This window comes from Zerene cesonia, chromosome Z (assembly GCF_012273895.1).
Source record: "Zerene cesonia ecotype Mississippi chromosome Z, Zerene_cesonia_1.1, whole genome shotgun sequence".
NCBI classification, from domain to species: Eukaryota; Metazoa; Arthropoda; class Insecta; order Lepidoptera; family Pieridae; genus Zerene; species Zerene cesonia.
Window position 1 is genome coordinate 2,520,186 of NC_052122.1, and position 15,987 is coordinate 2,536,172.

General features: G+C 32.1%; 1 protein-coding gene across 2 annotated transcripts in view; it reads left to right on the top strand.

Moving 5' to 3' along the window:
* Window positions 1–15,987, top strand: part of LOC119835864 (discoidin domain-containing receptor 2-like) — a 125,228-nt gene that overhangs the window by 71,071 nt on the left and 38,170 nt on the right. For both annotated transcript variants that reach the window (XM_038360917.1, XM_038360918.1), the window contains exons 3-6: window positions 11,927–12,038; window positions 13,868–14,099; window positions 15,461–15,608; window positions 15,787–15,975. In XM_038360917.1, coding sequence (XP_038216845.1) covers window positions 11,927–12,038; window positions 13,868–14,099; window positions 15,461–15,608; window positions 15,787–15,975 — 681 coding nt within the window. The remainder of the gene's footprint in view (window positions 1–11,926; window positions 12,039–13,867; window positions 14,100–15,460; window positions 15,609–15,786; window positions 15,976–15,987) is intronic.

Genomic DNA, 15,987 nt, shown 5'->3' on the forward strand with positions numbered 1-15,987 from the left:
ATTGCTCGAATAATTTTCAACTTTCAACAATTTTGCAGCACATAGACTAGTCAGCAACATATCGACAGCAACTCTGCAACAAACTGATTCAACTTTGTTGATGAAAACATGAATACCGTGAACACAAGACTCGATTAAAAAAAATATTAATCAAATTATTGACAATATAAAATTCACCACATCGCAAAAAACCGCACTTTAAACCACTTATTTTAACATTGTTAAACATTTTATTTCACCACAAACACAGAACAGCGAAGGGTACCTACGTTAAAAAATGTTAGCAAACTCTAGTCACCTACAATCGCTTCGAACTGGTTCAACAAAGAGCTGAAATTAAATTTACGCGGCGAAAGAAAAAACTAGTTACAAGGGGAAATTGGCGGAGACAGTGACAAATTGTGCCCGCCAGAGCAAAGGTATTCCAACTCTCTCTAACACACCTATGTCGTATTTTTTATTTCACTCGCTATGTGCAAACTGCAAACTGCGGACAATGTTCATGCATTAATTTAAATAAAAAAAATATTGTTTACTGAATGTAAGTTCGTTTTCGTGGCATTCGTCGCTCGCTGTGGACTTTTATCGCCATGTACTCTATTTTAGTTCTGACTCGTTTTAATATCATTTTCTCCAATACCTATATCACTGATATAAATTTACCAAACAATATTTTCTTTAAAAACTATAATTGTGTGAATAAGTGCTAGTAATTAGAGCACCGGTAATTAGCTGCGATTTATGAGACTCAGATTCAGTAAGATTTATTGAAGATACTAGTCTGTGCTAAGTTCATACAACTCTTAAACTAGGATTATGTGATGCACAAATTAATCATCAAGATCGCAGCAAACAACAATTAGCGTATTAGTGACCTATTGTTATATGTATATCAAACCTCACTTCGACCCGTTAATAGCGAAAATGTTCCAGGCTTAATATATATACGAGATATCTACTTTGCACTTAAAACTAAAAGCTATTAAAGTCAAGATAGTTGCAAAAACGCACATCGCAACTTCTTATCGTAAATATACGTACTTACATCAGAAAATTTATAAAAGAACCTTGGCTTTATAAAACTGTTTGCGCCACGCGAAATTGCATTTTACCTAACATCAAATTTGCTCACAAATAACGTTTATTCTTAGTTTTAAAATATGTCGATAAACAGTTCGGAGGCATGCTTGTAAAAATATTTGGATGAAATAAATTTCTATGCAGATTTTGATAAAAAATCTAAGCGAAATAAAAATGTATTGTTCATTAATTATGCGATTACTGTATTATATTTGACAAATATATTATAACGAAAAGGTTTAGAATCCTTTTAAAATAAAATTTCGTATTTGTTATGAAATTAACAGCATTTGTAGTATGAATATCAAAGCTCACAATGTATGTTCAAATTAAATCTAGTGGAAGCTGTAAGCAATTTTTAAAAACATTAAAGGAACTACAAGTGCTAGTGTGACGATCGCACTCATTTATTGAAATACGAACTTTGATTGTGACTTTGAAGTGATATTAAGGTATTGAAACACACGGTTTTGACTCATACAGTCCTTTATCAATTACCTAGAATATTCAATGAAAGTATATTATAAATTTTAATACAAAATTGGTTTTATAAAATGCTATTTGATATAATCCAAATCCAAAATATAAATTATTTTTTCTCTTATTCACTTTGTGCAATTTTAATATTTCAAATAGATTCAAATTGCCCTTTTATTTGGAGCATATTATTATTTCAAAATAAAATAATATTTTAGTGCTGGCGCGTGAAAGTTTCCTAGTCATATTTCCTTTTTATGAGTAATCGCATTTTTACGACTAGGCTATACGCTTCGGTGAATAAAAAAGTGCTTAATCCAAGCATCTATATAACTTAAACAACTTTGGTATAAGTAATTGCCATATTTTAATTGAGTATACGTCTTACCTCTCTCTATTTATTATTCAAATTTATTTATACCTGGGGCTAGTTTTTGTATAAAGTTATATTATATTAGATTTGCTTATCCTTTTATAAGTTTGTATCAAATATATCATAAGAATAAATGCATTATTTTAATAACATATTTAGGATTCTAAATCTTTTAGAAGCAGCTTATATATTTCAAAAACTATGTGTGTTCGTACCCTCTGGATTTCCGGGATAAAAACTATTCTATGTGTATATTGGATCTCAAACTATCTCTTTACCAAATTTTATCTAAACTCGTTCAGTGGTTTAGTCGTAAAGTAAAGACAGACCGACAGAGCTACTTTCACATTTATAATATTTTTGATATAAAAAAATCTTTTTCAACTGTATGTATTTAAAATGAAATCTCATGTTTTTTGAGACCTTTAAATATTATCATATATGTTGTAGTATAATTAAATGTAAATATTAACATTGTCGAAGTGTTGCATTTTTGTATAGTGACGGAGCAATGCCCTGTGGTAAACGATAAGATGTCTAGGAGATAGATCTTCCACGCTCTCTCCGAAGTAACATAAATTATTTTCCGCTCGTTATGTCGTCTCCCTATCAAATTTCAATTTGGATTCAGTCGATTTTAGTATATTTGGAGGACAATATCGCAACTATAAAACATGTTCACCTTTCCCAAAAATTATGTATTCTATTAATAAAAATAATAGATGGATTCCATAAAAATTAGAAGATAGATACTAAATGTATGAAAAATTGTTTTAAGTAGTCTATTTTAGTATAATATAATAATTTTAAGTAATTATTTGGCTTTTAAAGCACTGCGTTATTTGAAAAAATATTTTAATTTGCCGTTAATTTCTGCTTAATGAGCGCTTATATAAAGTGTACAATCTCAAAGACAAGACGACATCCCGATGCTTCAAAGCACAGAAGCTCATACGAGCGTACAGCCGAGTACAAAAATAGCAACGTACCGTCGTGTATTTATACAAAACTCGTAATGTAACATGTAGTGGAAAAATATTCAAAAGTAGGTCAACATTTAGTGTTCTAATGATTTAATGCTCCGTGTAATGCAACACTAATGGCATTTCTTCGAATTGTCAGTTTCTTCTGGTTTCTTTAATACATTTCATATCTTCCACTTACTATTCTACACCTACCCGCATTGTTTTTCTATTGAACGATTGTGTTAATTATAAGAAGGTCCAATCTATTATATATTGTAGTTTTTTAACTTCCACACCAAATTCTGAAAAGGCGTTTGGTCAAAAATTTTAATCTACAATCTGTATCACAATATTATACTGGTGTAAAATTATCACATATATGGTGGTAATATTATCACAATATAAAACATAGTCGCTTTCTCTGACCCTATGTTCCTATGTATGCTTAAATCTTTAAAACTACGCAACGGATTTTGGTGGAGTTTTTTTTAATAGAGAGAATGATTCAAGATGCAAGTTTACATGTATAATAACATCTAGGAACTACTCCAAATTAAGGAGTGCGAAGCAAATGCTAGTATTTAATAAAAGAGATTGAAAAAGCTACATAAATATCCATATGAAACTATTGACCTTCCTAGAAATCAAATATGCGGATATGATTGCAGAACTGGTATGCGTAGTTTCTATATTCTGTATCTTTCATGAAGATTCATATAAAATGGAAATACCCGTGTTTGGGACGTTTCAAGAAAGTTAGGGAAGGGTTAGGAGTTTAAAGCGGATTCGGCTCTACGTGACCTACATTCGCTGAACAAAATACCGAAATTAGTTCAGTTGAAGGAGCGTAGAATAAACACACACTTTTCACATACATCCCCGTACGACACTTTGAAGCAACTTTTTATACGAATTAAAACTTAATTTATATGCGCTTTAGAACGAGAATCATTAGATGTAATTTATACGAACTTCAGCTTTCGCCGGAGTTTGAATTAAATTTATCCTCAGGTTCACGAGGGTTATTGGCCCGCCGGCAATAGATGTTACCGTTAACAATTACAGTAAGGTTTAATTCTCAAGTGAAACAATACGTAAGGGAACTGAAAACAAAATAATTATTCAAGGTCGTGTTGTTACGATGCCGATGGAACATTGAGATACGTTTTATTTCCCTGAAGTGTATAAACTGTTTTAAGTAAATGAATGACGTAAAAACAAATGGAGATAGGTGTACATAGATTCTACCGTAATTGAAAATAATGTGCTACAATATCTCTTGACTGTTTTACAAACAGCAAACTATCAATTTAAAAACTAGTGATTTATATATAAAATCTTCAATTAATAACTGAAAGTTCTAAGCTGATCTTGTAAGTGAACATAGGCTTGTTCATTACTATGCACGTTGTTGGGTTAGAGTTGAAAGAGCGTTTCAAATATGTATGAAATAAATATTAACACTTTAGTATTCTGCGCCGGTTCAACAAGAACAATTGTATTACAACTACAATCCTTTAATCAGAATGTTCGCCAGCTCCGCCGCTCGTGTTAGTGTGATGTATACACATTATACACGTCTGCACAAATAAAGCGTGCCACATCATTAATTTCTACCTAATGTCTGTACTGAGCAACGTTAGCACATTTTGAGTTCAAGGCTTTATAACTTATATTGCATCACTATGTGTAATAATTACCATTCATCCGTGTATGCGAAGTATCACAATGCTTAAAAATCTTTATTAGGATGACATTATTCATAATCAATTCATGATAATTTAATTGATATCATCATGATCATGATAAGATTTTTATATGTATCTTTTTATGTTGTGAGTTTTTGTGCTGTTGAGAATAAATGTCTTTAATATTATTATTATAATAATCATACATATATATGACGGTTGAGAAAGCCTCTCTCTCTTGTTTGTCCCACTTCAATGATCAGTAAATTCATTTTGGAACTTGGTACAATTCGTATTCTAGTTCTAAGTGGACAATTTTTTTTAAATAAATAATAACTTGAAAGGAAAGAACAGCCATACCGTTACAAAATTATAATCAAAATACATTTAGTTCAAAAATTGGTAAGGACTTAGGATAATTATATAGACTCCTTCATATTTCATTTCTATGATTTTTAATATAGCCAAACTAACATTGACGAATAATATTTAAAGAATTTCTAAATCACGTGTCGAAACACCAACAAATTTTTTACTTACACTTCTTATAAATCTATATATCTTTAAATATTTATTGAACTATTTAATACAAAATCATGAGAAAAGTTTTACCAATTACCCATATACCTTTAATTTCCACCGGTTATGCAAAATAAAAGAAAATTCTAGCTTAGCACACTCCGTTAATAATCCGCTATTAAACGCTTGCCGGATAGAAACGTAATATTACTGGGTTCGTGTTCAAAGGATCCTGGCAATGACGCAAACTTTGTTTTATGCAGTCGCTGATCTGTCCAAAGCTCATTCTAGTCTTTATAGCGTTTGAAATTGTAATAGTTCACTGCGTCAGGTAAGTGTTGGATACGTTTGTATTAAAGTAGCTGCTTTATGTGAAAGTTTCGTTGGCGTTTCACAAAGTTACATATTTCTGAAGTAATATAAAATGATAACTGCCATGGACCGTATGTGTTTAAATTACAGTTCCCAAAGAGAAGCAATATCTACTCGAAGCCTTTTTAATGGTTTTGATGCGAATTTTCGTACCGGACATTTGAAAACGGCAATTATTTGTAAAAACCTCATCACTGACCAACTAAGTTAACTAAACCATCTAATCAAATTAAAACAAAGCTTTACTTCTATTTTAAGCATCGCCTAAGCAACGTTCTAATCATTCATGTACTTTTATATTATCTTGGCAAGCGATATAGAAGAATGCACATGTGCAAGAATGTAACCAAACGGATACCTTTCTTTTTGCTTAACACAACTCTTTATTCCGTAGTAATAGAGCGGGAAATAAAAGAAACATCTCCTCAAGGATCTGTGATGAACCCATTGTCTTTCATACCGCAGTTGCAATTATAGGGGCTCTAAGCTTTATTGTATACGTATTCAACAATAGTTTTTTTTTACCTATATAAAAGCCATTGTAAATAAAAAACCATGCCGTTTTTTTCATCGTAGGACTTATTTATAGTTCCAAATAAAGATCAATAGACATCAAGAATCTCCTATGAATCAAACAAATATTGTTAGTTATTAAACATTAATTTAGCTTCACGGTGGACAGCGTTGCTGGGTTGTGCTACGGCACCAAAATTAATGTATCCCTGAGCGTGTAAGGCCACCGAACTACTTCAGACTTAAACGATACCCCAAACACTCGTCGCTACATTGTAAAACATCCTACATTGCTTCCTACATTTACAAACTCGCCAAACATTTCAAATTTCATACGCATTCTATAACAAATAACTGCGAATTTTCACCAAGCCTGTAATGTTATTAGTACAAGCTGGATCCTTAGAGGACCTCGCCTACTCAAATATTAAGTTTAGTAAGAATTTTAAATTATCACCGGGCACGGCGACTGTATTAAATATTAATATAGCCAGGGCAATTTGGTACGAGGTTAGAACAAGTAATTTTTGACATTAATTCAACTTCGGGAATGGCAGTAGAAAATAGGGTAGCAAAAAATTATTAGCCTGATAAGAGTTATCCCGAATAAATAATAAATAAACTATAAAATTACCCTGAACATTGCCGCGTAGATAGTCTTGCATAGCTAATATACATGTTAGCATAGTGTTTATCAACTGTCCAGTGCACCCGGTATAAGCTCTTCTTTGTTTGCTTAGATTGCTAACGCCGCAAGGGAGTATATGTATCGAATATATTGCTGTCAGTTGTGGTAAATGGTGACGTAAGTGTTGACCAGTTTAGTTAAGCCAATTGATAGTTAGCAATGTTTACTTAATATTGGCAACTGGACTGCATATTATCATCTGGACTGGACTGTGTATTATATTCATGTAACATCTAAGGATATGTTACGAAAAAAAAACAAAATGCTGATTATTATGTATCGATATATTAATAACACATATCATCCTCATAGGACTGTGTACCAACAGCAGGAACATATTATATGGGCTACTGACGAATATTATATAGAAGTTAAGTTTGTGACGTTGTAGGATAATGTATGGATCTACTGAAACGATAAAAAAAACTTTTACCAATAAAAAGCTTTTCTGTTATTGTCATAGGCTTCATTTTATTTATTATTCCCCACTTCAATCCGGACATTGTCGGGACATAGTAAGTCATAAATTGACTTTTTATATCTGATACCATATGTCAAATACAATATTTTGTTGTTAAGAAACCGCGTCCCTTCCACAAGAGTGAAACACTACAGTTTTAGTAGAAGCATGTTTACGTAAACTAAGCCGGCAATGGATTAGGGCATCATAATTAAAATCACCTGACGACAGTTGCACTGCGGTCCATTTGTCATCGTAATGAATTGTTTTTCTCCGCAACCGAGTAATTTGCTCCTGTAATATATCACATGTCCCGTTTTCGGATTAAGCGCATCACTCACAATATGTATGATTAAGACCGTGAACAAAAACGACAGACGTTTGCTGATAAATTCGTACGTAAACTTATTAATCGTGTCACAATTTTATTTAAACATTATTTAAAGGTTTAATCATGACATTACTGTGCTTTGATTATTTATGTATTTTGAAATACATACTTTAGGGTTTTTGTTCTATATCTTTAGTTTTACATCGACTGCGGACTGCCCAGGAATAAAGCTGTGCAAGCAGGGACAGGCTGCGACTATCCCATAACACATTAAAAATTTCCAGGGCCTCTGCGTGTTGGATAAAAATCTTCTAAACGGGGTATCTTCTTGATGGTACCAGCGTATACCCCTAAACATGTTAGCGGTATACACAAAATCAATTGATTTAAGAATGAGTTTCATTAACAAAAAGCTACATTGTATCCCCATGAGTACCCTCGAAATTCAGAAAAATATAACTGTATTCTTCAATATTTGGTAAATAGGTAGCGCTATCTATACCTACTGTCAGATTTTGCACAAAGTACACGCGGGTGATGGCGCGCCGTTCAGTCAGTGAAAACCACATATTTGAATATAGCACCTGGTTGACCAAGCAATGCTCGGACTTTTTTATATGAATACTATATAGATCGCTTTATCGCCTCCAAAACAACAATGCAGGGATGCATACAAAATTTTGTTAAAGATGTCAAATTTCATTTGTTATTTGGAGTTATAATGCTCGTAAGCATTATAATCAATTTTGATATAAGGATAGTGTCTGCCAATGTTTAATATTATTTAATAATGTATAACGAAACTTCGTACGATAGGTATGTACATAAATCACTTTAAAATTGTTGTAAAGTTAACCATATTTTTATTTTCATTTTTGGTTATTATGGAAGAAGCATTCAATACATATAAAGACTTTTTGATGCAACTATTTCACCATATTATTGTCCTTTAGAACGAACGTTTTGGTAATACGGGGCTTTCAGTCTATTAAACGATACTTTATATAGTCCCTGTGGTGTGATTCATAATGACCTAAACCCATCGTAAGCCTCATGCTAATTGACATTACTATTTCACACTTTATCAAAGTTTGTGTATTTATGAAGGGTCTGAATATGGGTCTATATTATATCTCTAGTCACTTTTTAAAATAGGGAATTCCTTGTTTGTTTTTTTAATGTCAGGTAGCATCTCATTATTCTAACAATAAGATACGCTTTGATTCCAGAAGAAAAATGTTATTCAATTTCCTTTTAAGAAAATAAGAGGGAACTGTAACTAAACATTGTTAAATAATAATATTTTGTGTCGAGAAATCTCGAACAAAAGGCAGAAAAGAAAAATTATGTTAAAAAAAATACCGCTTATGTGAATATGAATTTTTCCTTTTGTGTCCCGCCGAAATACACGATATTGTGTTTATATTTCATTAAAAGGAGGAAAATAAGCAAAATTTCGGACGTTCGCTTTCCCACAATATATATACCATGTATTAAAATAAACGTTGAATATATAAATTTTATTCTAAATTTTCAAGGGATATCCATAGACAATATTATTTATTCATTTCGGAATCTGCATTAAAAGAAGCTGTAGACTTTGGTGTGTTTGAAACTCCCTTTTCCCCGAAAACCGATTCTTTGTAAATAATTGCCCATTAAATTACCTACGTATAATGAGAAAAATTTGAAAATTTTGTAAATTTGTGAACTATATTCTACTATATTATATATTTAAGCATTGGTTAATGCACCTGTAATTAGGATTACGGCTTCCATTAAGAGTTAAAGCCACAACCAATCACCCTTCACAGTGCAGACTGATGCGCATTGTTGATAAATTATTTATCACAATTGAATATTCGAGAAGCATGTTTCTTAACTGTTTATAATCTCTGCCGATTTATCTGGTTTTTGTTGATGAGATGATTAACTAATACAAAAAGAGTTTATAATTTATAATTAAGCAATACTTATCAGATTAACCAATCCGCAACCTTATATCGCCGTCTCGAAGACAATATTTATTATCAAATATGATAATACGCTTGTTTATTAAGTTACTGCTTTCCACTAACAAAAAGAGGAAGTATATGTATGGGATATACCCCACAGACGGTGATATACTTCCTTGTTTTTGATTGAGCTATATCTATCAGCCTGGTACCGGTTTTAATGTCTCTCTGATATCATGTGCCACGTGACTTATAAGTTTCCAGTTATCAACAAAATACAAAATAGGCAGCATTTCGAAGGATATATCATAAAAATACAGTCGACAAGAAAACACAGTGCTTCATATAGTTGCTGATGACGTAAAGTTGTCCGTTCACACCAGCTTGGTGTGTTGCCAACGAGTAACGTCAGTGCAAAATGACTGTGTTCTCTACTAGCTTGAAATCTATATAAATTTATGAGAATATAGTGTAAACATTCCTACATTTTCCATCAATTCTAGGTACACGTTAGAATTCTTAAAAGTTAACACTCAACAATATTAGACAGTATTTTCTTGTGTTTGATTTTTCGCGAGTATTATACATTTAGAAATTAAAACTTTTTAACGAATTTTCAACGCGATTTATTCATTATATTTTTAACCCGACGTTTCGAACACTTTACAGCGAGCATGGTCACGGGAAGACAGCAGTCTCTCTAAATATTTAACAGATTTGTTGAGGTTATAAAATAATAAAATAACCACATGTATAAAAAATGAAGTCGGAACTCAAATATGTCTTAGAAAATGGAAAAGTAATATTTCACATTACGTTATATTTGAGTTCATCCCGTTACGTCGTCATATAAATTGAATGATCGAGAAACTCCAAAGTATAAATGCAGTCGGTGAATAAAGAAATTGAGTTTTGTAAACTACATTGACAAGTGTACGGCGGCGGAGTCAGAGCGTGAAGAAACGCAAATTCACTTAACATCTCCTTCACTTTATAAACATGATATACAATTGATGAATTGTACATATACCTAATATAAATTTATACATGTGATTGTGTCGTAATCTATCAATAAGCATACCTATATAATCCCTTAAATATTTATACCATAAAAAAAAAGATTTACGTAAAACTGTAAGAATAAGATTGAATTCTTCACAATTAATATTCTTTCAATGCCAGCAATCGTCTACAGTTATTAATACATAAAATTTACAACACCTATTGTAACAATGTTAAGAATGAAGAGCACAATTATTTCAGATGTAAGTTCAGTGTTTGCACTATCGATGCCGAATAATGAATAGTATCAACCTTATATTGGCCTATAGACCCTTTGTACCATTAAGTAATGAAACTACTGAACCCGTAAATTGAAACACAAAATATATCATTCACTTAACGAACAAAAAGTATCTACTGAATGTTCTAACATCTGTTTATTTTCAATAAGCATTTTTTGAAAGTATTCCTATATATATTCTCTATATATCCTATGAAGAGATACAGAGAATATATTCTATCTCCCTCTTTATATGCACCTCAAGATCCAAATAATCTTAATCTATCTATATATCGTATTGACAATATTAAGGAAAGTTTTATGTGGGTGGGTGTGGTAGTACGCTTCACTTTTCACTCTAAAACACTAGTTGAAAAGCTTAAATATGTAAAAATACACACTTATTTACTTACAAATTAGAATACCTACAGCAAAATGAAAACAATCGGTGGATGTGGTGTATAATAGACATAATATACGAATTACAATAACTTCCACGTGTGTTTTTAGCATTTGCAGAAGTGATTTTAAAATAAAAGCGTTGAAATTTGCAATCACGTTATGTCAAAAGTTCATGCTCATTTCAATTCTCTTTATTGAAATCATTATTCTAGCTCATTTCGTGAAAACCTACAAATACACAACCGTGTAGATTGTTAGAACCACAATTAATTAAATCATATAAATAAATTACTGGTTATCGAAAGGGAATTCTCGTACAAATTTTGAGTTGTAAGGAAAATCTTAAATGTATAAGTATACTTATGTAATATACATTAGTATACAAAAGTGCATACAGCTATATTGAAGCGCCATTATTATTCCAGAACAGCATCACGACAGCATGAGATTTTATAAGTGTGCGTGAAATATACCCAATTATTTTCTTTGCAAGCTGAACTGTAGTGGTTAGAATAATAAAGTGCATCTAAAATGGCGGACTAAAATAAAGTATTAAATGCATATAATTAAACTAAAGTTTTTGTAAATCTCATTACTAATACGCACTTTTCAGATATGATATCTGCTATAAAAGTATTAAAAGCACGTCGATCTTTCATATAACAGCTTATGGGGTCTCTTCAAAACTATAGGTTATAAATAAGTGAATATAGGGTACAGTACCTTAACTAAATACGTTCATTACTCAATTATTCCTCTTCGCTTTTTAACAGAGTTATGTATTGAATAAGTATTACTGCTAATCATATATTTGCTTACAGCTGAAGTTGGAAGCTGTCAGGTACCACTGGGAATGGAAAATGGCAAGATCTCCAACGAGTCCCTGTCAGCAAGTTCCAGCTATGATCAGAGCGTCTCACCTTTGAGCTCAAGGTAAATATTTTGTCTTCTTTAATGTTCAAATATGCTATTCCTATAAAATTTGTATACGTATTTTAATGATCACTCTTAATGCTCGTTTCTCTAAAAATATATTTAATTAACACGTTTCATAACGATCTCCATACCTTTATTATACCGCGAAATAAAAAAAATAACTTTCCAACAGCGCGCATAACTTAAAACGATAAGAATTTAATAGATTCACGTTTAAATAATGGAATTCTATTGAACAGAAAACCTCCAGTAATTCACCGCAATGCTCCATCTACAACTATTCAAAGCCTGGAACCTAATCCTCTTCGCCATAATTATGAAATAGCTGCTATAAGTCTATTGTGGTTGATTTAAACAAGAACGCAAGACGGCGTTAAACTAAAGCAAATTGCATCGTAATCGATATTGATAATTTAAACGGCTATTGTTCTCTAACAAGGCTACACAATAGGACGGTGTTGTTACAATAATTGTGAATCCCGCAGCCACAAAACGTTCATACTTAGTTCAAACAATTAACAACCGGTTTCACATTCGGCTCGTAAGCCCGCATAAGCCCAGCGAGACAATGGAGGGAAAACTGTACGCTCATTGAGATATTCACTAACAGAATTTTAAATATTTCATATGAATTCGGTAACAGTACTCGCCAATGGTGATCCTTAAGATAGCTGATAATAATCTAAGGTTTAAAACTGATGCATTATTTTTAGCGTAATTTTTATCATTAATATTGTTTGCAGCTGTATTAGTAAACTCTTACTGATATTAGAAGTATTAAGTTTAAGCAACCTAGCAAATAAAAATAACGAAACTTTAAGGCCTTTCGTTTACATTTATGTAGTCACAGTTTTGAAATAACAGTTGAAGTGGAATACAAATTCTTTTAGAGAAACATTTGAATAATTTCGCTTATAAACTAGATGGAATAACTTGGCTCTGGTCTAATTACATTTAGTAACTAAATGCTGTTTTAAATACAGTTAATACTTAGCATTCATTTTATATATAATATTATATTTTATGTTTAAAGTAGTATTTTCAACAATAAACAGTTTAGTCTTATAGCCCCGAAGCCCAGTTTAAAGAGTTGCCTAACAAAACAATTTAGACCTCACTTTTTAGATGTTTTTAATTAAAATAATATTATAATAAGTGCTGGATCCAATTAATATAATGCATGGTTGTATATGTTATGTTTTTCTTTATTGATTTAATATGTTATTTTTGCATTTTTTTAAAGTAATATGCTTCTCTATATGAAGTATAAGTGTACTAAATTTCATAGTCCTCCGCGTAAAGGGACCACAAAGAAACACGTTTAAAAATAATTTAAATATGTATTTAAAACCAACAACAAAACAGAAATAGAATAGAACGGAAAATAGTGGCCATATCAGAAATTCAAACATAAAGATGTGCGAGAACAAACCATTACTTATGTTTAACAGCAAATGTATGTTTGTTCTTACGGAAAGTGATACTTCCAATGACAAGTCGATTTATCAAGCCCCGTCGAAACTCGGCCCAAGTGTGACTTGAATTTTGATTTCATTTTACATATATAATAACTTTTCTTCTTCAATAACTTCTAACTAATATCTAATATCTGTAGTTGCATACAAAAACATGCATAACAATTTATATATCCCTTGAAAAATTAATGTCCACTGAATTTAAAGACAAATTCGATGAAAGATTCAAACCCGCGTACTACACTGTACCATGGCTATAACGTAGAGCGCTCGGTGATCCCATTTATATATTTGTTATGTATCATATTTTTATTATATATATCAATCATGATTTTACTCCACTTTTATTAGAATTCGGACTGAAATTCGCGGCGGTGCCTGGTGTCCAAACGGCCTGATATCACCGCACAGCCGCCAATACTTAGAAATAGATCTTCGTGATGAATACTTGATTACGGCAACAGAATCACAAGGCAGATTCGCAAACTCTGTTGGAGTTGAATTCGTGGAAAGTTACTCCGTAGAGTACTGGCGTGAGGCGCTCAACCGTTGGGTCAAACATAAAGACTTCAATGGCAGCAGAGTGAGTATCTCAAATTTAATTTAATAATTAAGTTAATAATTAAGCTTATTAAATATGTGTTTTAGTTGAAGTTATGGTATAAAATTGTTGTTTAGGTATTGGTGCTGTAAAGATGACCTAATTTGAGTAACAGGATTGCTAATAAATGTATAATTACGATTATAATTATAAAATATAAATGTAAAATTCACTTTTTTTTAAGAACGTTTAGAAAAAGATATGCTGAAAAATATTAAGCTTGATGATATAAACAAATGACATAATTACCATAAAAGTCATTAACCGTTAATTATCTGTTGCGAAAGTCTCCTGCCACATAAAGCGAGTATTATAATTGCGTTTTATTGTCCTTTGCACTTCAAGTTTTGCATTTATGATTCTACATTAATTCGAATTACAAGCCCTCGCTACATGGAATGTTACTCAGCGTTAATATGTAAATTTTAACACGTGGAAATAAGAAGTTTTCTTTCAGTCTATTAGACTAGACCGAGAAAATAATGATCATGCATTATATAGAAGCTGGGCCTCTCTCTAGTGATCGCGTATGGTACAGAAACAATACTAAATTGTTATAATTGTAATATTTTTACATCTTTTTAAAATTTTCATAAAATAGGACGAGTATGAAAGAATTTTGTAATTGCATTTATGCTCTGAAATACCTTAAAGTCAACGTGTTAAGTCATATTGAATAATTTCAATGAACAGTAGTAATAGAACAAATTAGAACACAGATTAAACAACAATAAAGAATTTATTCTAAGGATTTCTTCTGAGAATATATAAGAAAAAAAAGAAAAATTTTCAACAAGCCTTTGTCCTTTGTACTCATAATTAGTCTCCTAGTTTCTTTACGGTTTTCATTTACTATATACTAATAAACTAGTCTGAACGCGAAAACTTTACACATTAGAACCCTTTGCTCAGCACTACTGCTAATAGTTATCGAACTATTCACATACGCGGTTACACATAAGTTTGAGCTCAGTTTGCAAGGATCTTCTTACCAAATTAGTCCCGATGCGTCTGGAAACCCTAAGCCCTGGTTCACATACAAATTACAAGCTACGACCCTGATTTTGAATATTCAATTTATTACGGACGTAGAAACTGTTCTCTGCGAGAAATTCTCGAATCTAGACGGGAACACTAATATTTGAAATTAAATTATGAGGTTTACATTTCCAAAATATTTTATGTTCTGTTACTAGCACGAGGAAAGGTATCGATTTCTGTGTTTATTTAGGTAAATTGTAATTATTATGGAAGTTGAGATACATTTTAAATGTGTTATTATTGTTGATTACTTACAACCAAATTACAATTTCCTCATTTACTTAGAGATTCTTCCTTCACAGCTTCTCCCTGGCAACAGCAACACGTACACTCCAAGAAAAACGACATTAGAGGCTCCTTTTGTGGCTTCAAAGGTCCGGTTCTTTCCCTACGCAGCCCATCCTCGGACCGCGTGTATGAGAGTTGAACTATACGGATGTCGATGGAAACGTAGGTACAACAAGCATGGATATTTAATAGCTGGCGTGTCCTGGGACCTGCAATGCGATGTTTACGCGAATGTATTTTATTCTATGGTTATTCACGTAATTTAAATGTTTTAATAACTTTTTTTGGCTGGGCATTTTGGGTATCTTAGTGGGGGTTTCATAATGTTATATTTCTTCAGAGGCGCTTGTTGCGTATGCGGCGCCAAAAGGTGGCGACATGCAGGCCATGACTGGTGGTGCTCGATTCGAAGACCTATCTTACGACGGTGTTGTTCGCGGCTCGAAACTCGTCGACGGCCTTGGTCAAATTTCTGACTCTCTCTTTGGCCCGAATGACTTCGAGCTGCCTGATCCGTTGGACACTCAAGGTAAGACTGACT